Raw genomic sequence first — 27,528 nt, 5'->3', positions numbered from 1 at the left:
TATAAGTCAGTCTCTCTGGAGGCTTCCTGACTCGGTCCGGATAACGCCTCGGTGGTGTCGTAGTTTTCGGTGGTGTAGTAGGTTCTTTTGGCAAGGTCGATTCGGCTTGAATGCCAGTGTCGGGTTCATCTGGTTTCAGTATCGCCGGATCGGAGGTAGATACTATGGGTATCTCTGCTTCATCATTAGGCGTATAGAGTTGTGGTGTAGGTTGTGCTTTTCGGATGACTCTATGATCTGGTCAGCATGGCGCCTTATTATGCTTTCTCCAATGTCCACGGTATACATCAGCGGTCCTAGTCGTGTGCAAATAGTTCCAAGCTGCCATTTCTCGGTACGGTGGTCCCGGGCCAAAACTTGTTGACCTATCTGGAAGGTTCTAGTTGGCCTTTCATTCATGCCTTGAAATTGCCGGTTCTCTACGTCCCTTCTGATGTTTGGCTTGATCAAATCCAGCCGGCATCTTAGTCTTCTATTGAAAAACATCATGGCAGGAGTTTGGTTTGTAACCACGTGTTGCATTCCTGTACGCAAACAAGAAGTTATCTACCTTATGTTGTAGATTTATGTCTTCATTACCCATGGCCTTTATGGCCTTCTTGAAGGTCTGGACGAACCCTTCAGCTAATCCATTGGTGGCGGGATGGTATGGGGCGGACGTGTAGTGCTTAACCCCATTGTTTTTTAAGAACTTCCTGAATTCTTCTGACACAAATTGCGGTCCATTATCAGAACAGATCTGTTCAGGCAGCCCATTCCTGGCAAATATGGTCCTTAATACTGTGATGGTTTTTTCCGTGGTGGTGGAGGACATCTTTGTTACCTCCGGCCACTTGGAGTGTGCATCAACCGCGATTAAGAACATTGAGTCCATAAATGGACCAGCAAAGTCGATATGTACCCTTTGCCATGGAGGTGAGGGCCACTCCCATGGATGTAGAGGGGCTTGTGGTGGGGCGTTTTGGGCCTTCTGGCATCCTAGACAGCTCTTGGTCATTTCTTCGATGTCTCCATCGATACCTGGCCACCACACAAACGCTCTGGCTAGGTTCTTCATTTTCACTCCACCCAGATGCCCCTCGTGAAGTTCCTTTAGCACTTTATCCTGGAGTTTGGGTGGAATCACCACTCTGGATCCACACATCAAGGTTCCTCGGCACACTGACAGCTGTTTTCTTTGCGAGAATGCTGGCAACAGTGGTTCGCCATGTGCTGGCCATCCCTTCACCATTAAATCGTAGACTCGTGAGAGAGTCGGGTCATTTCTCATTTCCTTTTCAATGGTAGAATTTGTTACTGGTAGACATTCCACTATGGTTGAGTGGAACATCTCCACTGGGTCCACTGTAGGCGCCTCTTCTACCGCTGGCAACGGTAGGCGCGATAAACCGTCAGCATTCCCATGCTGTTTTGATCCTTTGTATTCTATGTCATATTGGTGTGCCCCTAGGAAAAGGGACCACCTCTGCAGCCTTTGCGCTGTCATAATGGGAACGCCCTTTTTACATAGATACATAGAAGATAGGAGCAGGAGTAGGCCATTCGGCCCTTCGTGCCTGCTCCGCCATTTAATGAGATCATGGCTGATCCTTTAATTCAGTATCCCGTCCCCGCCTTCTCTCCGTAACCCTTAACCCCTTTTGCCCGTAGAAATATATCTAATTCCCTCTTAAATATATTTAATGAGCTGGCATACACTGCCCTCTGTGGCAATGAGTTCCACAGGTTCACCACTCTCTGAGTGAAGAAATTCCCCCTCATCTCTGTCCTAAATGGTTTAGCCCTTATCCTTAAATTATGTCCTCTAGTTCTGTTCTCACCCGCCAAGGGAAACATTCCTTCTGCATCCAGTCTGTCTAGACCTGTCAGAATTTTATACACTTCTATGAGGTCCCCTCTCAATCTTCTAAACTCCAGTGTGTACATCCCTAAACTACATAGTCTCTCCTCATAGGTCATTCCCGCCATTCCTGGTATCAGCCTGGTGAATCGCCGCTGCACCCCCTCCATGGCAAGAACATCCTTCCTCAGATGAGGCGACCAAAACTGTACACAGTACTCGAGGTGTGGTCTCACCAGTGCCCTGTACAGCTGCAGCAAGGTATCCCTGTTCCTGTATTCTAACCCTTTTGCTATGAAGGCCAGCATACCGTTTGCCTTCTTGACCGCCTGTTGCACCTGCATGCTCGCCTTCAGTGACTGGTGTACAAGAACACCCAGGTCTCTCTGTACTTCCCCCTCTCCCAATCTATTGCCATTTAAATAATAATTTGCCCTCCCGTTCCTGCACCCAAGGTGGATAACTTCGCACTTGTCCACATTATAGTGCATCTGCCATTTATCCGCCCAATCGCCCAGTCTGTCCAAATCGCTCTGGAGCTTCCTGGTCTCTTCCTCTGAGCCCACCCCCCCTCCTAGTTTAGTGTCGTCTGCAAATTTGGAAATGCTGCATCCGACTCCCTGATCCAGGTCATTAATGTAAATTGTGAACAGCTGGGGGCCCAGGACAGATCCCTGTGGTACCCCACTTGTTACTGCCTGCCATTCAGAAAATGAGCCGTTTATTCCAACTCTCTGTTTTCTATCTGACAGCCAGTTCCCTATCCACGCCAAAACTTTCCCCTTTATCCCATGAGCCTCAATTTTCCATGCTAATCTTTTATGTGGGACCTTATCGAAGGCCTTTTGGAAGTCCAGGTACACCACATCTACTGGCTCTCCCCCATCTATTCTACCAGTTACTCCCTCAAAAAATTCCAATAGATTAGTCAAGCACGATTTACCCTTTGTAAATCCATGTTGACTCTGTCCTATCCTGTCCCCATTTGCTAAGTGCTCCGCTATTTCATCCTTAATGATGGACTCCAGCATTTTGCCCACAACTGATGTAAGGCTTACAGGTCTGTAATTACCTGCTTTTTCCCTACCCCCCTTTTTGAATAGTGGGGTAACGTTAGCTACCCTCCAATCCATCGGCACTGTTCCCGAGTCTAATGAATTCTGAAAAATCATCCTTAGTGCATCCGCTATCTCTAGGGCCACCTCCTTCAGTACCCTAGGATGCATGTTATCAGGCCCTGGGGATTTGTCCACCTTCAATCCCTTTAGCTTCCTTAACACCATATCCTTAGAGATATTGATTTGCGTCAGTTCCTCCTTTGCCAATGTCCCTATTTTTCCCGATATCCCAGGGAGGTTTTTTGTGTCTTCCTTCGTAAAGACTGACCCAAAGTATGCATTTAGTTGATCTGCCATTTCCTTATTTCCCATTATATATTCCCCCGTATCTGACTGCAATGGACCAACTTTGGTTTTCACCAGTCTTTTCCTTTTGATATACTTATAAAAGCTTTTGGAGTTAGTTTTTATATTTTCCGCCAGCTTGTTTTCGTAAGCTATTTTGCCCCTCTTGATTATGCCCTTTGCCCTCCTTTGCTCTATCTTAAACTGTTCCCAATCTTCCGCTCTGGCGCTTTTTTTGGCTATTTTATACGCCCTATCTTTGGATTTTATGCTGTCTCTAATTTCCCCTGTTATCCACGGTTGAGTCACCTTTTTAGATTTCCTTTTATGCCAGATTGGTATAAACAATTTTTGCAATTTTGTCATTCTATCTTTAAATGTTTGCCATTGTTTATCTACCTCCAGTCCTCCCAGGAACGTTGTCCAATCAGACCTACTCAGTTCCCGTCTCATGGCATCATAATTCCCCTTGTTTAAATTCAGGACCTTAGTCTCGGAGTCAATTTCTTCGCTCTCCATTTCGAGTGAGAAATCGATCATGTTATGATCGCTCTGACCCAAGGGTCCCCGTACAACAAGATTACTGATTAGTCCCTTCTCATTGCACAGTACCCAGTCCAATATAGCCTGTTCCCGAGTTGGTTCCTCGACATATTGATCCAGATAACCATCCCTCAAACACTCAAGGAATTCCTCCTCCTCATTATTTTTACTGATTAGGCTAGTCCAATCTATATGTAAGTTAAAGTCACCTATGATGACAGCTGTGCTCTTATTGCACGCTTCTCTAATTTCCCTCGTGATGCCCTCCCTAACCTCTATTTTACTATTTGGAGGCCTATATACCACTCCTATTAATGTTTTTCGCCCCTCGCTATTTCTTAGCTCCACCCATATAGATTCTGTATTAACTGAGTTAATATCCTTCCTTTCAATTGCATTTATCCCCTCTTTTACTAGCAATGCTACCCCTCCTCCCTTTCTTTTTTGTCGATCCTTCCTAAATACTGAATACCCCTGTATGTTAAGCTCCCAGCCCTGCTCACCCTGCAACCATGTTTCCGTAATCCCAATTAGATCATAATTATTAACCTCTATTTCCACAGCTAATTCATCTACCTTGTTCCTGATGCTTCTCGCATTAAGGTATAAAACCCTCAGGCTTTTTTTATGCTCACAATTTTTATGAATTAGTTTGGCCCTTCGTTTTTTGTTCCTCACCCTTTTACCATTTATTTCTGTCTGCCTTTCACTTTCCTCTATTTCACTACATAGGTTTCTAGCCCCCTGCCATACTAGTTTAAATGCTCCCGAACTGCTTTATCAAAAATTACCCCGAGAACATCAGTTCCATCTCTGCACAGGTGTAGACCGTCCCTTTTGTATAGGTCACACCTACCACAAAACTGGTTCCAATGCCTCAAAAATTTAAAACCCTCCCTCTTACACCACTGCTCAAGCCACGTATTTAGCCTAACTATCCTGTTCTCTGTACTCTTACAGAGGGTTGAATATGGAGACGAGGGGTTGATGGTCAGTCAACAAGGTAAATTTTTGTCCGTGTAGGTAATGGTTGAATTTCTTCACTCCCCACACCAGACTGAGTGCTTCCCTGTCGATCTGGGCGTAGTTACGCTCAGCTGAGTTCAATGAGCGTGACGTAAAAGCTATCGGCCGCTCCGAGCCATCAGGGAATCTATGCGATAATACCGCTCCTACGCCGTAAGGGGATGCATCGCACGCCAGTCTGATTGACAGTGATGGGTTGTAATGAGCCAACACTTCCTTGGACATGATCAAGCCTTTGCATTTATGGAAGGCACGTTTACAGTCTTCGCTCCATTTCCAAATTACTCCCGTTTGTATCAGTGCGTTAAGAGGGTGCAGAACAGTTGACAAGTTCGGTAAAAATTTATGATATCCCAGGAATGACCTTAATTGTGAGACATTTTCAGGTGCTGGGGCTTTTATGACCGCTTCAATTTTTTCAGGTGACTTATGCAACCCTTCTTCGTTAATTATATGACCACAATATGATATTTGTTTCTGGAAAAATTCACACTTGGGGCGATTTGCTCGTTGGCCCCGTTCTCTCAGTCTAGTGAGCACCTGCTCCAAATTGGCAAGGTGCTCGTTGTCGTTTTCTCCTGTTACAAGGGTGTCGTCTAGGTAGCATTGAGTCCCCGGAATCCCTTGGAGGACTTGCTCCATAGCTCTTTGCCAGATAGCTGGAGCTGATGCTACTCCGAAAACCAGTCGATTGTACTGGTACAGGCCTGTGTGTTTATTGTGAGATACTTTTTAGAGGCCTCCTCAACCTTCATCTGTAGATATGCCTGTGCCAAGTCAATTTTGGTGAAACGTTTCCCTCCGGATAGTGAGGCGAAAATATCCTCTATCCTCGGAAGAGGATACTGTACCGTGTGAAGGACCGGGTTTACAGTCACCTTGAAGTCCCCACAGATGCGAATTTTTCTCTGTTCTTCAGATTTATCATTATTCAACGTTTTCTTCATGACCAGGACGATGGGTGTTGCCCACTCACTCCAATCTACCTTGGATAACACGCCTGCCTTTTCCAAATTCTCCAGCTCTGCCTCGACTGCTGGACGAATTGCGTATGGCACCGGCCTTGCCTTAAAAAACTTGGGAATTGCCGCATCTTCCACTTTTATTGAGGCGGTGACGCCTTTCAAGGTTCCTAGTTCCTGTTGAAACACTTCTTTGGCGTTGGCCAAGATGTCTTTTAATCGTTCAGGTATGACGTCATCATCATTTTTTTCCTTACTGGTCACCGTCAGTGCCTGAATGGAGTGCCAGTCTAAACGTATCTTCCTGATCCATTCACGTCCCAACAGCGGTGGACCACCATCTTGCAGAACGTATAAATACAACTTCTGTATTTCCTTGCCGTTGTATACAACAGGCACCCTTATTTTCCCTCTGGGGTATACTTTCTGCCCCGTATATGTCTTCAAGATAATGGATGTGTCTTTCAAAGGTATATGCGGAAATAGCCACTCATAATCCCGTCGACTTATGACGGTCAGAGCTGATCCTGTATCTAGCTCCATTTTAACTGGGGACCCTGCTATCGTGAGGGTAACCCAAATGGTCTGGTAATCTTCTTTGGCAATTACATTATGTAATTTGAGACAGCTTAGTCTCTTGTTTCCGGAGTCGCTATCGCTCTTCTGGTCTTCGGAGCTACTGTCCGTCATCATTTGTACCTTTCTGTACTTTTCCTTATTGATTTTTTTTCTGTCAGTGGATTTTTTGTTTCCAGATCGGCATACACGTGCAATGTGTCCCATCTTTCCGCATTGCCTGCATGCTTTGTCCTTGAACCAGCAGTCCCTCTGGTCATGGGTGGATCTGCCGCAGCGATAACATCTCTCGAAACCCCATGTCATTTCACGGGTGTCGAAGTCCTGTGGCTTTTGCTGTATCTCTGCAGCTCCTCTTGCTGCTGCTTCGTATGATACAGCCATACTGAAAGCCTTGTCCAGTGTCAAATCTTTCTCAGAAAGTAGCCTTTTCTGTGTTCCTTCACTTAGGAGACCGCAGACGAATGTGTCTCGTAGAGAATCTGCCAGTCCTGCCCCGAATTGGCAGTGCTTTGACAGCTTTCTTAATTCGGTGAGGTAATCAGCGTTACTTTCATTCTTGTGCTGATTCCTCCTGAAGAATTTGAATCGTTCCGCTATCAGCAGTGGTGTTGGGTTTAAGTGCTCCTGTAGGGTATCAACAGTCTCCTTAAAATTCTTGTCCATCGGTTTGGCTGGAGTGATTAAGTTTCGTAACAGCCCGTATGTCCTTGCGCCCATCAGATTTAGAAGTACCGATGCCTTTTTATCATCCTCTACTTCATTCGCTGTGCAATATACCTCCACTCTTTCCACATATGTGGTCCAATCCTCTATATTACTATCGAAAGCAGTAATATTGCCAGTCTTAGGCATCCTGAAAATCAAAAATGGCGCCTCCCGCGCTTTCCTTTCTTCCCTGCCAAGAAAAAATGGCGCCTCCCGCGCGCTGCCGCTGCTGAGAACGCTGTTCTCCACGGTTTTTATTTACACAGGTATTTTTAATAGTTGGAGACTCGTTCCCGCCGGACTCTCTGGGATTTTTCCCTCCCTCTGCTTGGTCCGAACGCCGACCTGCTTTGCAGCGCCGGCCGTCTCCCGAGTGCTCCACCCTCCGTCTCTGTTTGCCTCCGCCTTCCGACTCGCTGCTCGGCCCCGCTGCAGAGCCACCCGATCGAGCCCCAGCCCGCCACCCAAGAAGGATTAGTGCAGTACCTGCCACCAGCCCGGCTAGCTGGTGAAACCACAGTTTTTTGTTTTTTCTTCTTCGACTTTCGTCTGAGGAATCGATCTCCTTGAGGTGCTGCCGAATTGCAGGTAAGTCCGTTTCCAATTCATCGCCACTGTTGTATCCGTGTATTAATGGAGACACGGAATGCAGGAGTTGGTTTAACAGGTGTTTACTGAACAAAGTCTGGAGGTGAACTAAAAGATACAAGACGCTATACAGGCTTATATACCCGAGTGGTCACTACCGGTATTACTGTACACAGGGGCTCTTAAAGGTACATACACTACACCTCCCTAAAACTGGGAAACTCAAAATTACTTCACTTAAAACCCTTACTTCCCAAGTCAGTATCTATCTCAGTTTTAAACACCTCAATTGATTCTTCTGGGGTGTTGCACATGCACACAACCCTTTATGCAAAAGCATTTTGTCATGGCTGTGATGCCCACTGACGTAAGGAATCTACTAGGCACTTGGTCTAAGCGTTAAACAGAGCTTTAATCAACTGTTTTACAACAGCGGTCTAGTTGTGTCCTTCACTAGTTCCTGTTAAGAATGTCCTGCGCAAGCTGGGCCCGTGCCCGTGCATTTGTACTCTCCCTGGACAGCGCCACCCGCGGGCCGCTCAGTATTATTTCATAAGTCTTTCTTTCATGAATGACTGATTCATGTCACCCACTACAGTCAAATAGTTCATACAGTCAGACAGGCCTGTTCACGCACCTTACTTCCTTGGCCACATCGCCCAGTGAGCGTCCACTCTGGACTGCGATGTACGAAAGGTGCAGGACAGCCATTCCCAGGCTCTCGTTTTGGAAGACGTGTACATCCTGCTCGTTCTGCGGCTCTCGGAGCGAAGCGACGCCGTTAATGAAATCGTGTTTACCCTGAAAGCACGCAGAAACATCACCGGTCAGACACCGCAGCGAATACAGGCAGAAAGGTTTCAAAGAGGGGCCGCCAATGATTTAAAAAAAGCACCTTAATCGCAACACTCAGAAACGACCAAAGCGCTTCGTGTGTGAGGAGTTACTTTGAAGCGCAGTGACTGTTGTGTTGTAGACAGTAGCCAGTTTGCGCACAACAAGATCCCACAAACAGCAATTGGATGAATGACCAGTTAATCTATTTTGATGTTTCGTTGAGGGGTTAATTTTGGTCAAAAATCCAGCAGAACTTCTCTTCAAACAGTGCTGAACCACAGCAACAGACAGACGGGGGCCTCGGTTTAGTGTCTCAATCGAAAGATGGCACATTTGGCAATACAGCTCTCCCTCACCACAGCGCTGGAGGGTCTGCATGGATTGTATACTCAAAGGAACTGCCTGAGCCAAAGGCAAAGGATTTTTTTTTCAATCCAACAAAAGCATACTTTACAAAAAAATACAAAAGCAGCATGCATGGATAACCTACAGCAGCTGGAGAGCTGTGAACGGGCAAGAGAGGAGGAATGTCAAACACAGAATTATCTGTTTCTCAGACTTTATACCACTCTAGGGATGGGGAAAACAAACAAAAAAAAACAACCAGGGTTGCTCAGCCTGACTGTTTTTCAATGACCCACCCCGCTGGAAAGGACCATGTGTGAGAACAGGAGCAGGTTTGGCTGTGAGGGCTCCCACAGTCAAATAGTCTGAGGACACTCACTGTCGAGGGTCACCCCTGGAAAATGTGTCTGCTGACGGTTCGACTGTACATAATGCCCTCACATAAAGTGTTGCGTGAATGTGCAACACCCCAGAAGGCTACAGATGGAGAAACAATTGAGGAGTTTAAAAAAGTGAGATAAATACCGAATTGGAAAGTAAGGGTTTCAAATGATGTGGGAAAAGGGCAAAGAATTGGGATTAAATAGACGAAGAGCTTCCATGACTAAAATAGGCAGAGCAGTGTCAGTGGGTGAAACAGGCTGCTCTTGTACTTGTGGTGACCACTTGGGGAAGGTGCTGAAGGGCTGCCAGTGGAACCATATGCCCAGCAAGAGTCAGTGCCCTTCTGAAAATAAGGGGAAAATATACACAAGCATCTGCTACAAATAAAACAGCCAACTTTTAAAGTTGCCATGGCAGCAAATCTGTGATTCAGTTTGCTCTGCAAGCTCACAGGTAGCATCTTGCTCACGAATGCACCGCCGCTCTCTGTCACACAAAGGATTAGTTTTGGCTAAGCTTCAGTGACGTTCGGGGCTGGGCTGTTTTGACAAGTCTTAATCGCAAGTTTGGTTCAGGATCATAAAAGCCTAAAAACACAAGAGAGTCAGGAAAAACCGGCAGAATGAGATCGGTCTCGGAACGCAAGCCTCCAGCCATTGTGTGACACACACACAACAGCGGGTAAGGGCATGAAGGAGGAAGCATGCAGGCGAGGAGTTACCATGAGCGCCACTGGCAACTGCCAGTGACAATACCAGGCACAGAGCAAGCTGGAAGCACAGGGAATTTTATCAGGGTTTCTCCTCCGCCCACCCCGCACTGCAGAAAGTAGAAGTGAATAGAAAGCGTTACAAGTCCTCTGTCCACCTGTGCAAAGATGTAATTGAGTGACATATGGTCAAACAGAGGGCTGCCTTGGTCAAGTTTCTCGTGGTCGTTCTTTTTCGGGGTCCATCTGTAAACCCGAGGCTCCTTTTCAGTCATGCCATGCCAATTCTTGAAATAAAACCTGCAGACAGAAGGCACAGTGATTAAGCAAACACACGACTTGCTGATGCCAGCCCAGTGCCTTCATACACGGAGTCTGACTGCTGACCCGATTGCTCCAGCTCCCTGCGATTGGGTTTAATGGTGGGGAGAAACATATAAGATAGGAGCAGGAGTAGGCCATTCGGCCCCTCGAGCCTGCTCCGCCATTTAATGAGATCATGGCTGATCATCCAAATTCAGTACCCTGTCCCTGCTTTCTCCCCATACCCCTTGATCCCTTTAGCCTTAAGAAATATATCTAACTCCTTCTTGAATATATTTAATGAATTGGCCTCAACTGCCTTCTGTGGTAGAGAATTCCACAGGTTCACCACTCTCTGGGTGAAGAAATTCCTCCTCATCTCTGTCCTAAATGGCTTACCCCTTATCTTTAGACAGTGACCCCTGGTTCTGGACTCCAGGGACGAACAAGGAGCAATTAACAGGATGGTGGCTCGTCGAGAATTGAAAGAGAAAATGTTGGAAATGCTCAGGAGATCAGTCAGAAAAAGACAGGATATTTTGGGGTTCTGGTCAAGTGTCCCAAGCCGAAGTGCTGACCTATTTGCTGCTCATTTCCTGCATTCCTGGTTATTCTATTTAATCTCTCGCTCATGAAGGTTTGCTTCCTTCCTCCCACCATCCCAAAGTTCTCGCCTTCCTCACGAAATCTGTGCCTCGTACTTTGGTACAATTCCACAGGCACCAGTGGCCCTCGGTTACCTCACCCACAGCTCCGCTCTGTACGGATGAGCCAAGATATCAGGTGTTGGCTGGCTAGAGCATCACAGCCGAGCCCAATCTGGCACTCACCGTGTAGACACCCAGACTTCTGGGAGTCAGCGGTGGTGTTCTGAATGAGGTGCCAAACTCTCAGGAAGCCCTCATTCTAAGTCTACCAGGTTGTCCTGTTTGGTAGGAATCAAGTGTACAGACACCGGGAAGGTGAGCAGAGTGAGTTATCGGAGTGCAGTGTACGTACCTCATGCGATAGTGCAGAGTCAGATGCAGGTCCTTGTCGATCTTGAAGATGTGATTTGGAGGAAACCAAAGATTCTCTTTTAGGTCACAAAGTGCATACAAGTTGTGGCACAGCGGGGAAATTGCTTAAAAAAAACCACACAGAAATAAGATTAGGTCACGCTTTCAATTCGTTCTCGAGGTAAGCAGTGTCTTTTGGGGGTGAAGTGGCTCCCAGGTAATGCACCTGGCAATGGATGTTTGGCACACAGTGTGTGGCAGCCTCGGTCTGGAGAACTCCAGGACACTGCTGATCAGTGACCAGCTCCCAAATGGAACTGGGAGGGTCGAGCGGTCACTGCAGCAAAGATCCCGTTAAGCTGCCCAGACGCACGGCCGTGCAGTGATCTGGAGGTCCCACGTAGGGCAGGCCCCTCGCCTGCTTTTTAGAAGAAAAAAAACCGCGCACGCACCATAGTTTGAATGGCCCATGCACCCAAAAAAAACATTGCACTGCGGGCTGGGATGCCTCCTATCCCGCCCCAGGTAAGCCTGCAAGACGGCGCCCCAGGGAGTAGGGTGATCCCAACTGGACAAGCAGCAAGGAGCTGACCAGAGCTCCATGCAGGAACGCGGGGAGGTTTCAGCTGATTAAAAATCAGGCAGTACCCTCCCCACACACACTTGGCCATCCCTCACCAGGAGGTAGCACCCCGACTCCTGCCCCAGCTGAAATATGCCAGCACAGGACCGCCGTTCAAACTGAGGCCTTGCTGTTCTGTATGCCTCAGTAGCACTCTGGGGGTGCATTTATTGCCACGGCATTGGGACAGGTCCTACTCAACTTGATAGAGATTACAAAAGAAAAGACTACAGGCATGCCAGTAACATTGATGAGAGAATTGAAGGCTCCCTTACATGATTTCTGTGCTGCTACAATGCAGACGTCCTCTGCAACCATCTCCCCCTCAGTGAAAACAAGGTCCTGCGTGCCTTCATTCGACCAGTACAGGTGCACCCTAAGACCTGGCTCTGCCGAGGAGTGGCATCCATCCAGCTCGGAGTCAGCGTGCGTTACGGTGCAGGGGCACAGCGCCATGTCCTCCACTCACCATCAACATCCAGTCTGCGATAGAGAGAATCACACATCAGATTTAGAAAAGGAAAGAACAAGGACAGATTTTATCATAGTTACAAAGTGTCAGCTCAGTGGGTAGCACCGTCACCTCTACGTAAGAGGTCAGAGGTTCAAGTCCCACCCGAGAACTCGAGTACATAATCCAGACTGACGTTTCGGAGGGGCAGTCCTGAGGGAGCGCTGCACTGTCGGAGGGGTAGTACTGAGGGAGCGCTGCACTGTCGGAGGGGTAGTACTGAGGGAGCGCTGCACTGTCGGAGGGGCAGTACTGAGGGAGCGCTGCACTGTCGGAGGGGCAGTATTAAGGGAGTACTGAGGGAGCGCCGCACTGTCGGAGGGGTAGTACTGAGGGAGCGCTGCACTGTCGGAGGGGCAGTACTGAGGGAGAGTCGCACTGTCGGAGGGGCAGTACTGAGGGAGCAATGCACTGTCAGAGTTGCTGTTTTTTGGATGAGACGTTAAACCGAGGCCCCGTCTGCCCTCTCCGGTGGATGCTAAACATCCCCTGGCACTATATCGAAGAAGAGCAGGGGCGTTCTCCCTGGTGTCCTGGCCCAATATTTATTCCAGAACCAACATCACTGAAACAGATTATCTGGATATTAACACATTGCTGTTTTGTGGGATCTTGCTGTGTGCAAATTGGATGCCATGTTTCCTACATTACAACAGTGACTACACTTCAAAATGATTTCATTGGCTGTAAAGCGCTTCGGGACGTGCCGAGGTCGTGAAAGGTGCGATAGAAACACTATCCATCGACACCACTGTGTCAGCCAATGGGTTGGGGGGCGGAGCAGGGTTTACAGTAAACAGAGTCTATTTAAACAGAGTCTCCATGAACTACAGCAAACCGGTCTCATGACCAAAAGTCTCCTGATGGAGGCAGGATTATTTCTCCAGCAGAATGCAGTGAGTGGAGGATAGCTACAGAATACAAATGATGTGCAGGCCTGAGTGCCGAGGGAATGAACTAATCTGCTCCATTCTGGCTGGGTCGTGCCGTCACTCTCTGCAACCTTCTATAAATCCTGCTCACACACAACCAGTCTCCAAATTATGCACTTCTGAGAATCCACTGTGCCGACACCAGTGCGAGTGGGAGTGGGGGCGGGATTGGAAAGGGATCACATTACTTCTGTATGCTCAGAATAGTTTGCTTTCTCAACTGTAATAAAATCTGATTTAAAATATTATTTATGCAACCAAGAGTCAGTCAGAATCAGAAACAAAACAACAGTATTTAGAAGTGGAACTGACTGGAAATGAAATGACAACTATAACTGGAATTAAAGCTAATTATTACATAGAAATAATATGAGTAATTAGTGGCTTTGAGAGCAAGACATTGAGGGTACTTTGAAGTGTGAAGGGTGCATGCGAGAGGCAAGACTTGTACATAAACAGGAGTCTAAAAGTAGAACAAAGACCCAATGATTAAGGCAGTAACAATCCAAAGCTTTGTACTTGACACAAACAGAATTTCATGTTTTAAATGCTGATTGGCAAAACATTTGGTTAGTTTATAAATGACACACCGTTTACAGATCCCAAACACTCAAATTTCATGGAAAGTGAATGGAGCCTTGTCGGCACCCTTCATTCCATGTGCGGTATGGAGGGGCTCTTATAGGCTTGCACAACACACAAGCAAACGGATTTTTCTTCATTGCACCGCACTGTTACTTGTTACAATATACCTCAAGTCTTGAGCAGCACAGTGGTACAACAACTTGCATTTATATAGCGCCTTTAATGTAGTAAAACATCCCAAGGGGCTTCACAGGGGCTTTATCAAACAAAATCTGACACCGAGCCACATAATTAGGACAGGTGACCAAAGCTTGGTCAAAGAGGTAGGTTTTAAGGCGAGAGAGGTAGAGAGGTTTAGGGAGGGAATTCCAGAGCGTAGGGCTTTGGCAGCTGAAGGCACGGCCACCAATGGTGAAGTGATTAAAATCGGGGATGCTCAAGGGGTCTGCAGGAGGGCCGTGAATATCCTCAAGAAGAAAAAGCTGCGGAGGATCCCAAACGGGGAAGCGAATGTGAAAAAGTCGGACACCGCGGGAGGCTCGGAGGTCAGACCGGGTGGAAGGAGAGCCAGGGAGAAGCAGGCCCCGGGACGTCGGTACCACGGTGGCTGAAGATTGTCGGGCAGGATTGCGGGAAAGGCGGAGTGAGGCGAGAGCAGACCCTATTGTGATGGCGCCGATGAAGATGGCTGCCGTCCTTGCGGGCTCCGTGCGTACCAGGCAGCTAAGTGTCCTTTGCTGCTTGGTGCGCTCGGCTCATTAAGAAAAAAGCATTTCACTGACTGGATTTCACTTGTTGTATTTAGTTATGTGACAACAACAAAAATTGAAATTGAAATTGAAATTGAAATTGAATTGAGGTCAGAATTAGAGGCGTGCAGAGATCTCAGTGGGTTGTAGGGCTGGAGGAGGTTACAGAGATAGGGAGTGGGGGCGAGGCTACGGAGAGATTTAAACACAAGGATGAGAATTTTAAAACATTAGTGGTCGACTGTCTTGTGTCAAAGAATATGGACACAGCGCTTAGATCCAACTATCGGGTGCGCTGATATCAAGGTGACCGGTGAACATGGAGCAGGAACTCTCCGTTTGGAAAAGAGTGAAAGGGACGGTCATTAACCCAGAGCACTTCAGTTTTAATTGCGCACTCAGCAATTCTGCTCCTTCAGAAGCAATGCTGCTCCTTCACAAGCTCCATTTCAGTAACCTCCCCCAGCTGATTCAGCCGATGAGAATACTTCCCCCCACACCACCCCCGCCCCAACCTTTCCTTCTTTCTCCCAGTCCCCCTCTTCCAAAGGCGCTATGTTTGCAAAGGAGCCGACAGCCCTTCAGTCCCTCACACAAGTCACAACTTCGCATGAGCCTGGACAGCAAAGCTATTTGATCCTGGTAGGCATCACCCCTGACCCCAATCCTGTCCTGGCTGCACATCCCACACAAACACACATAACCAAAAGGAATAGCAGGAACTCTGGTTGATATTTTATGCTAATCCCTGGCCGGGATACGGAGGTCCGTTGCAGCACTTCCGCTGCTGCCCTGACTCCCATCAGCTAGCTCAGCAAAGACCACGCACTGACCCTGGGAATGCCCTCGTATGCTTGGCTCAGTTTCAACCATACGTTTGTTCACTCACTGGGGAAACCTTTGAGGAAAAACTATCATTTTTATATCGGAAAAATGCAAACATATCTTACAATTCAATCCAACACACTGAAGGAATATCAAGACACACAGGGACTCATTTGTCAGTTAGAAATAAGATGTTGACAATGAAGTTCATGTTTGAAAAGGTTCTTACAACCCTGGAATACCACAGCATGCTTCCTGTTTGTTGGGGGAAAGGTCACGTTACCAGTAGTGGCTGCAGAGAGCTAACCAACTCGCGTACTGCCTCAAAAAGACTCTGCTGTTTCTCGAACTGTAAAACCAAAACAGGAACACCCTCACTGTCAGAGCACTCGCATGGTCAGTGCACGTGTGTGGTTACCTCACGGGGTATGGCTGTTACACACCACTGCCCACCATCGCTTCAAACATCTGCCAACACTCGCTGGTCAGGCTAAACACAAGAAGAATGGCACTTCGGCAATGTGCTGGAGGGCTGCCGGTTCTTGGGGCAGAGCACACAACCATGACTCAGCAACTTCAATCGTCAGAATTACACACAAGGTGCTTTTTACATTCTGCCAGCTAATCCTTGGGGGCGTTAATCAGCTCACAGGTCGTCTGGGTTCTGGGGAGAGGTTTGCAATGTTTAGCTGCCAGCTGAACCTGGCCCTCTTAACATCAGTGTTTCATATACTCCCTGAAGGAAGATTGTCTAAATCTAAATTATCTCATTGAAACTTATAAAATTCTGACAGGATTGGACAGACTAGATGCAGGAAGGATGTTCCCGATGGTCAGGGAGTCCAGAACCAGGGGTCACAGTCTAAGGATAAGGGGTAAGCCATTTAGGACAGAGACGAGGAGGAATTTCTTCACCCAGAGAGTGGTGAACCTGTGGAATTCTCTACCACAGAAGGCAGTAGAGGTCAATTCATTAAATATATTCAAGAAGGAGTTGGATATATTTCTTAAGGCTAAAGGGATCACGGGATATGGGGAGAAAGCAGGGACCGGGTACTGAATTTGGATAATCAGCCATGATCGCATTGAATGGCAGAGCAGATTCAAGGGGCCGAATGGCCTACTCCTGCTCCTATCTTCTATGTTTCTATGTAGCACACGCTGAGGTCTATCAGAGGCGAAGTGTTGAGGGACATTTCCGTAGATTGGCAGCTGCTTGTAAATCCCCAGCTCCTGCCCTTGGGAAGAGGCCAGAAAAAAGCCAGCTAGGAATAACTGGCTTTTTTTTTCTATGTATACTTTTGATACTCTGAAATGTAACCACTGAACGACCTTGGCCTAGAAATTCAGTGGGCTGCGCCACCCGTTAGCGCCTTAAGAGGGCACTAAGTGGGTTGGACGCCACTGGCCACGCCTCCCGCTAAATTTAACGGTACGCTAATGGCGGCGCTAGCCGTTAGCGCTGCGCCGCTACCAATGACGTCATCGATGCGCACAGCGCCCCGATCGCGAAATTTAGTTGTGCCCCCTGCTTTAACGCCGGTCGCTATTTGCGACCGGTTCAGGGGGGCCTACCGGCGGTGGTAGAGGCGCTGAGCAGCCATTTTTTTTGCTGGCTGCCTGCCAGTGCCACTCCGCGCCGCCGTCCCCGACCTCCTGACCGCCCCCACCGTGGAGTGCCGGCTGTGCTGAAGGGGAGGAAGGCCTGCAGTACCGCATCGCTGCGGCACGTTGCGCAGCGATATTGAGTTGCAGCGCCCCAAGAGGGATGCGGGGCGCCTCCAGTAGCGCGCGCTTCCCTCTGGGGCGCGCAAAGTCAATTTCCGGCGGGCGGCCGCGACTACTTCCGGGGCACTACTGTTAGTGCCCTGGTGAGGCTGGCGCCCCGTTTCTAGGCCCTTGTATTTTTTCAGCAAAGCTCCTGTGGAATTGCTCAAGGTCAGTAGGGTGATGAGCTGATTAGTACGGACCAGGTGGTGCCACTTCATCCACTACTGACCTGAAGTTGTGACTCTGAGTTCGCACGGTCGAATTACCATCAGTAAACACTGAGTGAGGTCAGAGTTGAAGTGCTCTCGAGACTTTAAACTCTGCTGCCTGCATCCTATCCCACACCAAGTCCCGCTCACGCATCACCCCCCAGTGCCATCACACAGCTACACTTGGATCTTGTAGTGTGGACAGTGTACACCGAGAGTGAAGAGGCATGATGCCCAGGTCGAGGTCGGACAATTCACGCACACCAATACTTACGGAACTCGCGAATAGCACAGATGCATTTAACGGGAAGCTAGATAAGTGCATGAGGATCAAAGGAATAAAAGGTTATGCTGATGGGGTGAGATGAAGAGGGGTGGGAGGGGGCTGGTGTGAAGCATAAACGCCGGCACGGACCAGTTGGGCCGAATGTCCTGTTTCTGTGCTGTAAATTCAATGTCGTTCTACGTACTCCTCCGAGAACGTCGCGTTCCTCCTCCTCTGGCCTTGTGTCCATCCCCCACTCCTTTTGCCCCCCCCCCCCCCCCCGAGTGGCAGCCGTGCCTTCAGCCGTCTGGGCCCTACGCTCTGAAATTCCCTCCATAAACCTCTCCGCCTCCTTTCTTAAAACCCACCTCTTTAACAAAGCTTTTAGCCACCCCTCCTAATGTCTCTTTCTTTGGCTCAGTGTCCATATTTGTCTGAATACTGAAGCGATTTGGGGAGTTTGTCTCCATTAAAGGTGCTGTATAAAAGCAAGGTAGCATTGTTGTTCAGATCACAACCTTGTATTTCTGCCTTTTAAAAACAAGTGCGACAGATAGCTGCTTTTTTTGAAGTGCGATTCACTCAGAGATTACAGATTTGCTGGTTCCTGTATCAAATGGATATGTTTTATTCCCACCCGCCCAAGCATAATGCAGAAATTTGAGTACGATACTTGAAGTGTGCGGGACAGTTTATCTGCCTTAGAGGAGCAGTTTTTAATAACGTTAGTAGAAAATCTCCTGTGTACACGGCTCGCAGTAAGTCAGGCAGAACCTTGGTTAATAAGGTCAGAAACATTACATGTAAAGTGTAGACACATGTGCTTTTATAACAATTAGCTTTAAAAATTCAATATAGCTGTCATTTAGTCCTGGATTTTTCCACAATTTGAGTCTCCAGTTTGCTCTGGGTGTAACCTTTCAAGTCATCACTACTTGGGAATACGTTGAATCTAAAAAGTGTGATCACTGTGCGGACTCTTGCCACAGTTCTTTCAGGAGGTTCCCAAGCCAATTTAATATTTCCAATCCGCATGCTTTAACCATTTATCATCTTTGTCCCTATTTCTCTGATCTGTATTAAAATATGCTACAGCTGTTGGGACAACCTGACTTTGACTTCACCGTTAATTGCTTGAAGAATCATGTAAAACTTCTGCAAAGCTCATGATCTCCATTATATCCGAGCTTGCATTTAAAAAGCTACTTCCCATGATCCTTTTTCAAACCACAAGTGTGGATTGTGAAGCCAAAGGTGGACTTTGAGTGTCGGCATTTGAGTTGCAAACCAATGTTTCGTATCCCACAGGAGGAATTTTCTCTTTTTAAATCCTCAATCTGCCAGATTTGCAGTGTATAAACCAAAGTGAGTGCCACCATCCGAGTTTGATCATGTTGTGTGGCAGTAACTGGATGAGCAAGTGCTGCTTCTATTAAATGGCCAACAGACTGGTTACCGCTGCCCTGGTTGGAGCAAGTAAGCTGGAAAATTTTACGCCAAAATGGATCCCTATTTGTTGTGTGACAAATGGCAGTTACGCGATTTATACATCAATATTATCTGTTTAGTGCACCCTTATTTTTCTTTTTTAATCTAGAGCTAGCTTCAATGTTAAAGGGACATCGGCTTTGTGAAATATTTGTTTTCCAAACACCAAAATGGCATCAGTTGCGCCAATATGCATTGCACCAGTAGGTCACGTGCTCAGAATGACACACAACTTGCTTCCCTAAGCAAAGATGTTCAGCAGAGTCTGGTATTCTGTTTATCAAGATGGTGCCATTCTCCAGCGAGGAACGAATGAGTCAATGGTTATGGGTCCAAATCCCACTCCAAAGGTTTGAACACATAACCGAGGCTGTCACTCCAGTGTCGTATTGAGGGAGGGGAGCGCCGCACTGTCGGAGGGGCAGTACTGAGGGAGCACCGCACTGTCAGAGGGGCAGTACTGAGGGAGCACCGCACTGTCGGAGGGGCAGTACTGAGGGAACACCGCACTGTCGGAGGGGCAGTACTGAGGGAACACCGCACTGTCGGAGGGGCAGTACTGAGGGAGCACCGCACTGTCGGAGGGGCAGTACTGAGGGAACACCGCACTGTCGGAGGGGCAGTACTGAGGGAACACCGCACTGTCGGAGGGGCAGTACTGCGGGAGTGCTGCACTGTCGGAGGGACAGTACTGCGGGAGTGCTGCACTGTCGGAGGGGCAGTACTGAGGGAGCGCTGCATTGTCGGAGGGGCAGTACCGAGGGAGCGCCGCACTGTCGGAGGGACAGTACTGAGGGAACGCTGACTGTCGGAAGGGCAATACTGAGGGAGCGCCGCACTGTCGGAGGGGCAGTGCTGAGGGAGGGCTGCACAGTTGGAGGGGCAGTACTGAGGGAGCGCCACACTGTCGGAGGGGCAGTACTGAGGGAGCGCCGCACAGTTGGAGGTGCCGTCTTTCAAATGTGATGTTAAACTAAGGTCCCATCTGCCCTCCCAGGTGTACAACATAGTGCCCATGACATTATTTTGAAGAAGAGCAGGTGTCCTGGGGCTAACATGTATTCTTCAACCAACGTCACTAAAACAGATTGGCCCAGAACTTGGTGTCGGGGGCTTGCTGCGCGTGCAAGCCCCCAATGTGCACTCACCCTGCGTGCCGACATCTGAAACCTGGCCCGCAGTGGATTTCCTTTCAGTGGCCAGGTTCAGCTGTCGGCGCGCTGTGCTAACCTGACCCAGCGGCGCAGTTAGTGCGATGTGCCGGCTGGGATCAGGTGAGCACTGTTCAGCCAATCAGGGGAGAGGAAACTTCATTCATAAGTTTGAGAGTAAGAACTGTCAAACTCATGAGAAGTACTGCACCCCAAAACACTACTTAAACTTTAAATAAAATTTTAAAAAACATCCCAATCATTAAATTAAGTATAAATAAGTTTTAAAAAATAATTTAAACAATAATTTTTTTGTTTGAAAAAAATAAATTTTTAATAAAAAGGGTCTAAAACCAAACTTACCTTATTGTAGATTCTTTAAAATAATAAATCTGTGAAAAAAAAAATTCTAAATTGCACTTAAACACCACTTACCTGTAAAAATAAATACTTACGTGTGCTTTTTACAAGCGTAAAGACCGGAGGCCTTTACACATGCGCAAATCCCCCAAAACAGAGGAAATCCAAGACGCACGCGCTGCCCCCTACAGCGCACGCGCTAGCCTCTTCACCTCTTGGGTTAGAGGAGAGGAAATGCCGGTTTTCAGCGCATGCGCTGTGCATGCTGAAAACCGGCATTTCCTCCGGCCAGACGCGTGAGTACCCCTTTTGTACTCACGCGTTTGGGGAGGAATTACTGCTCCATTATCTGGTCATTGTCTCACTGCTGTTTGTGGGGGCAGCTTCATACAGATGGAGATTAGGAGCGTTCAGTTGCTCTGGCTTTGATATTTTGAGCTTGGCGAGGTCCTTTGTTTGCTTCTACACAAGGTTCAGCGTGATGGGTCAGGGAATAAAGACCCGATGTACCATTTCATAATATTCATGAACAGCTAAAACGAAAGTGCTGGGGACCTGACCGGCCTATTCTCTATCCCACTCACCTTTTTGTTCAAGGTGTATTACACAGTGCTGCAGTCTATGTCCTGCTGGGTGAAGGTCCAACCCCACTGTCATGCACGCCCGTCTATCCTAATTTGTTTGTTTAATTGAGAAATCCAGTTAAGGCCCATACTTCAAGACACCACCCAGGTTAAAAAGAGCAAAATAGAATCACAGAAATTACAGCACAGAGGGCCGCAACTCAGCTCACTGCATTAGTGCTGCTGAGCACTCTCTCTGGTTGGTGAATATTTCTCTCTTTTTTAAACTTTAACTCTGTTTTATAGTTTCTAAGGTCTCTCTGGTGTAGCGGGGACTGTTGGTAAACCATTTAACTGTAGTGTAATTAGTGGGATTGATTGATTTAATTTAAACTCAATTAATTAAAGGGTAAGTCATGGCAGGACAGCCTGGCCCTGTGATCTGCTCCTCCTGCGAAATGTGGGAACTCAGGGACACTTCCTGTGTCCCTGACAACTACGTGTGCAGGAAGTGCACCCAGCTGCAGCTACTGGCAGACTACATTGCGGCACTGGAGCTGCGATTGGATGCATACTGGAGCGTTCACGATGCTCGGGACATCATGAATAGCACGTTTAGGGAGTTGGACACACCACAGGTAGAGGTTGGACAGGAAGAAAGGGAACGGGTGACCAACAGGCAGAGTACTAGGCGCAGGCAGGTAGTGCAGGGGTCCCCTGTGGCCATCCCCCTCTCCAACAGATATACCACTTTGAGTGCTGTTGGGGGGGATGGCTTATCAGAGGAAGGCAGCAGCAGCCAACTTCCTGGCACCAGGGGTGGCTCTGCTGCACAGAATGGGAGGAAAAAGAGTGGTAGAGCTATAGTAACAGGGGATTCAATTGTAAGGGGAATAGATAGGCGTTTCTCTGGCCGCAAACGAGACTCCAGGATGGTGTGTTGCCTCCCTGGTGCAAGGGTCAAGGATGTCTCTGAGCGGCTGCAGAACATCTTGGAAGGGGAGGGGAGGGTGAACAGCCAGTTGTCGTGGCGCATATAGGCACCAACGATATAGGTAAAAAGCGGGATGAGGTCCTAAAAGTGGAATATAGGGAGTTAGGAGGTAAATTAAAAAACAGGACCTCGAAGGTAGTCATCTCAGGATTGCTACCAGTGCCACGTGCTAGTCAGAGTAGAAATAGAAGGATACTTCAGATGAATACGTGGCTAGAGGAATGGTGCCAGGGGGAGGGATTCAAGTTCCTGGGACATTGGAACTGGTTCTGGGGTAGGTGGGACCAGTTCAAACCGGACGGTCTGCACCTGGGCAGGGCTGGAACCGATGTCCTAGGGGGAGTGTTTGCTAGTGCTCTGGGGGAGGGTTTAAACTAAAATGGAAGGGGGTTGGGAACCTGAGCAGGGAGACCGAGGAAAGGGAACCAAGGATAAAAGCAAAAGATAGGAAGGAGAAAAACAAAAGTGGCAGTCAGAGAAATCAACGGTTTAAATCAAACGTGGCAACAGTAAATAATAATTCTAATAGGTCTAAGAGCGTTAAAAAAACAAGCCTGAAGGCTGTGTGTCTTAATGCGAGGAGCATTTGTAATAAGGTGGATGAATTGGCTGCGCAAATGGAGGTAAACGAATATGATTTGGTTGGGATTACGGAAACATGGCTCAAGGATGGCCAAGACTGGGAACTCAACATCCAGGGGTATTTGATATTCAGGAAAGATAGGCAAAAAGGAAAGGGAGGAGGGGTAGCATTACTGGTTAAAGAAGGGATTAACACAATTGTAATGAAGGATATTAGCTCTGATGATGTGGAATCTGTATGGGTAGAATTGAGAAATACTAAGGGGAAAAAAACCTGAGTGGGAGTGGTATATAGACCTCCAAACAGTAAGGCGGAGGTTGGGGATGGCATTAAAAGGGAAATTAAAGAAGCGTGCAATAAGGGCACAGCAGTCATCATGGGTGACTTTAATCTACATATAGATTGGGCTAACCAAATTAGTAACAATACTGTGGAGGAGGAATTCCTGGAGTGCTTACGGGATGGTTTCCTGGGCCAATATGTCGAGGAACCAACCAGAGATCAGGCCATCTTAGACTGGGTATTATGTAACGAGAAAGGATTAATTAGCAATCTTGTTGTATGAGGCCCCTTGGGTCGGCGCGATCATAATATGATCGAATTCTTCATTAAGATGGAGAATGAAGTAGTTGACTCAGAAACTAGGATCCTCAATTTAAATAAAGGAAACTACGATGGTCTGAGGAGCGAGTTGGGTAGGATTGATTGGGGAATGGCACTCAAAGGGTTGACGGTGGATAGGCAATGGCAAACATTCAAAGACCGAATGGATGAACTACAGAAGTTGTTCATCCCAGTTTGGCATAAAAATAAAACAAAAAGGTGACTCAACCGTGGCTAACAAGGGAAATTAGGGATAGCATAAGATCCAAGGAGAGGACATACAAATTGGCCAGAAAAAGCAATAATCCTGAGGATTGGGAGCAGTTCAGGATTCAACAAAGGAGGACAAAGGGATTAATTAAGAAAGGGAAAATAGAATAGGAGAGTAAGCTTTCATGGAAAATAAAAACTGACTGTAAAAGCTTTTATAGATATGTAAAGAGAAAAAGATTGGTGAAGTCAAGCGTAGGTCCCTTGCAGTCAGAATCGGGGGAATTTATAATGGGGAGCAAAGGAATGGCAGACCAACTAAATACATATTTTGGTTCTGTCTTCACAAAGGAGGACACAAATAACCTCCCAGAAATACCGCGGAACATAGGGTCTGATGAAAGGGTGGAACTGAAAGAAATCAGTGTTTGTAGGGAAATGGTGTTCGGAAAATTGATGGGACTGAAGGCCGATAAATCCCCAGGGCCTGATAATCTACATCCCAGGGTACTTAAGGAAGTGGCCCTAGAAATAGTAGATGCATTGCTAGTCATCTTCCAGAACTCAATAGACTCTGGAACAGTACCCATGGATTGGAGGGTAGCTAATGTTACCCCACTATTCAAAAAAGGTGGCAGTGAAAAAGTGGGGAATTATAGACCGGTAAGCCTGACATCGGTAGTGGGGAAAATGCTCGAGTCCATTATAAAAGATGTAATAGCAGAGCACTTGGAAAGCAGTGACAAGATCGGACAAAGTCAACATGGATTTACAAAAGGTAAATCATGCTTGACTAATCTACTGGAATTTTTTGAGGATGTCACTGGTAAAATAGATAAGGGAGAACCAGTGGATGTGGTGTATTTGGACTTTCAGAAGGTTTTCGATAAGGTCCTGCATAAGAGGTTAGCATGCAAAATTAATGCACATGGGATTGGGGGCAAGGTATTGACTTGGATAGAGAACTGGTTGGCGGACAGAAAGCAAAGAGTTGGAATAAACGGGTCGTTTTCCGAGTGGCAGGCAGTGACTAGTGGGGTACCGCAAGGATTGGTCCTAGGACCCCAGCTGTTCACAATATATATTAATGATCTGGACGAGGGAATTGGATGTAATATCTCCAAATTTGTAGACGACACAAAGCTGGGTGGGAGGGTATGCTGTGAGGAGGATGTCGTGAAACTCCAGTACGATTTGGACAGGTTGGGTGATTGGGCAAAAACATGGCAAATGCACTATAATGTGGATAAATGTGAGGTTATCCACTTTGGTGGCAAAAACAGGAAGGCAGATTATTATTTGAATGGCAATAAGTTGGGAGAAGGAGCAGTGCAAAGAGACCTGGGTGTTCTTGTGCACCAGTCACTGAAGGTAAGCATGCAGGTGCAGCAGGCGGTTAAGAAGGCAAATGGTATGTTGGCCTTCGCAACAAGAGGGTTCGAGTACAAGAACAAGGATGTCTTGCTGCAGTTGTACAGGGCCGTGGTGAGACCGCACCTTGAGTATTGTGTGCAGTTTTGGTCACCTTACCTGAGGAAGGACGTTCTTGCCATGGAGGGAGTGCAGTGAAGATTCACCAGGCTGATACCTGGGATGGCAGGAATGACGTACGAGGAGAGATTGTGTCAATTGGGCTTATACTCACTGGAGTTTAGAAGATTGAGGGGGGATCTCATCGAAACCTATAAAATTCTGTCAGGTCTGGACAGACTAGATGCAGAAAGGATGTTTCTGATGGCCGGGGAGTCCAGAACCAGGGGTCATAGTCTAAGGATAAGGGGTAAGCCATTTAGGACTGAAATGAGGAGGAATTTCTTCATGCAGAGAGTGGTGAACCTGTGGAATTCTCTGCCACAGAGGGCGGTGGAGGCCAGTTCATTAAATATATTCAAGAAAGAGTTGGATATATTTCTTGAGGCTAAAGGGATCAAGGGATATGGGGAGAAAGCAGGGACAGGGTACTGAATTTGGATGATCAGCCATGATCTCATTGAATGGCGGGGCAGGCTCGAAGGGCCGAATGGCCTACTCCTGCTCCTATCTTCTATGTTTCTATGCTACCCTTTCTCAATAGTCTTTCATATTTTCCTTCCCAAATACCTATCCGATTCCCTTTTAAATGATTTCATGGTCTCTGGTTCTATTGCCATCTGCACGAAGCATTCCATGTTGTCATAAACCTCTTCTGATATCCCCCCTCCGTTCTTCCAATGATAATTCACATTCTGTGTCCCCTTGGTACCAACTCACCAATCAGTAGAAACAATCTTTCACTATTTACTCTCTTAAAACCTTTCACAATTTTCAAAATCTTTGTTGAACTCCCCCTTAACCTTCTCTGTTCCAGTGAATAAATCTCCAATTTTTCGACTCTTTCTTCATAATTATACTTCTCAGTTCTGGTCTCACTCTAATCAATGTACGTGGATCTGAAACCTTTCCTATATTTTTAGGCAGTAAGTGATTTGGTGACAAAAATAGAATCCATATGGACAGAGATAAAAGATAATAAAGGGCCAATCACACGAATAGGTGTTGTCCACAGACCACCTAATAGTGGAAGGGAGGTGGAGGAAGAAATAGGCAAATTCGTAAAAAAAAAAATGGAATAATCATCATGGGGGATTTCAACTACCCCAATGTTAATTGGACAGAACAGGTAAGTAAAGGGAATAAGGGAATGGAGTTCCTACAATATGTACAGGACTCCTTTCGAACCCAATACAGGAAGCTCTCGATTTACCAGCACCTAAATAACCAGAAATCTCTGTTAACCGGCAAAATTCAGGAGTAGGTTCAGGTAAGTTTTACTTCATATTAGTGGCTGTGTAACCGGGGTTCCTGGATCTGTGGCCATGTAACCAGGGTTCCTGCACCTGTTGCCATGCAACAGGGACGCCTGGATCTGTGGCCGTGTGCAGGGCTCTCGTACCTTAGTAAATATACCTCTCTGTAATCCGGACTTTTTGATCAACCGGCACCACGCCGGTCCCGGATAAAAAAAGAGTTTCCTGTGTGTAAAAAGCCCTACAAGGGAGGATTCGATATTGGATCTAGTTATGGGGAATGAACCAGAGCAGATAAGAGAAGTAAAGGTAGGGGAACATATAGGCAATAGTGACCATAATATAAAACGCTTTAAGATGATAACTGAGAAGGACTTAAGTATGACGAAAACCAGGTTAATAGATTGGAGAAAAGCTGATTTTAAGGGGCTGAGAATAGAACTTGGGAAGATAAAATGGGCAACAATATCGGCAAACAACGATGTAGAACGACAACAGGAAACATTTAAAACGGTGTTCAACAGAGTGCAGGAAAAATATATTTCACCAAAAGAAAAGAACTAAACACTAATGAGACTCCATGGATGAATAAAGACATAAGGGAACAATTGAGGGTAAGGAAAGAGGCCTACATTAAGTACATAGACAGCAGGGGAGTGCATGATAACAGAGAATACGAAAAGATTAAGGGATAAGTCAAAAAAACAATTAGGGAGGCAAAAAGGAACTATGAAATTAAATTATCAAGGAACATTAAAAAATAGTAAAATATTTTATAGGCACAGCCATAAAAAAAAGGTTGCGATAGGAATAGGGCCATTAAGGGATAGTCAAGATAATACCACAGCTAACGATAGAGAGATGGCAGAAATATTAAATAATTATTTTGCTTCGGTATTTACCAGGGAGATAGAACAGGTGGACATGACATTGGATGATGAGATTAGTAACGAGATAAGAGCATTTAAAATTTTTAAAAAGGGGATATATTAAATAAATTAATCAAACTCAGAGGATAAACCCCCTGGTCCAGATGGATTGCATCCACGCATTTTAAAAGAATCTAGGGAACAGATAGCAGAGGCATTACTACGCATATT

General features: G+C 46.9%; 1 protein-coding gene across 2 annotated transcripts in view; it reads right to left on the bottom strand.

The window, feature by feature from the left end:
* The window catches only part of tyk2 (tyrosine kinase 2), a 141,710-nt gene that overhangs the window by 66,752 nt on the left and 47,430 nt on the right, over positions 1 to 27,528 (bottom strand). For both annotated transcript variants that reach the window (XM_085971866.1, XM_085971867.1), the window contains exons 2-5: positions 12,120 to 12,327; positions 11,224 to 11,347; positions 10,080 to 10,221; positions 8,284 to 8,447 (exon numbers count right to left, since the gene is read on the bottom strand). In XM_085971866.1, coding sequence (XP_085827992.1) covers positions 8,284 to 8,447; positions 10,080 to 10,221; positions 11,224 to 11,347; positions 12,120 to 12,300 — 611 coding nt within the window. In that variant the 5' untranslated portion in view covers positions 12,301 to 12,327. The remainder of the gene's footprint in view (positions 1 to 8,283; positions 8,448 to 10,079; positions 10,222 to 11,223; positions 11,348 to 12,119; positions 12,328 to 27,528) is intronic.

Source organism: Somniosus microcephalus, chromosome 31 (genome assembly GCF_052327205.1).
Source record: "Somniosus microcephalus isolate GS21.2 chromosome 31, FLI_Smic_1.0, whole genome shotgun sequence".
NCBI lineage: Eukaryota > Metazoa > Chordata > Chondrichthyes > Squaliformes > Somniosidae > Somniosus > Somniosus microcephalus.
The sequence above is the reverse complement of the archived record's forward strand: the minus strand, read 5'-3'. Positions and strand labels throughout refer to the sequence as shown.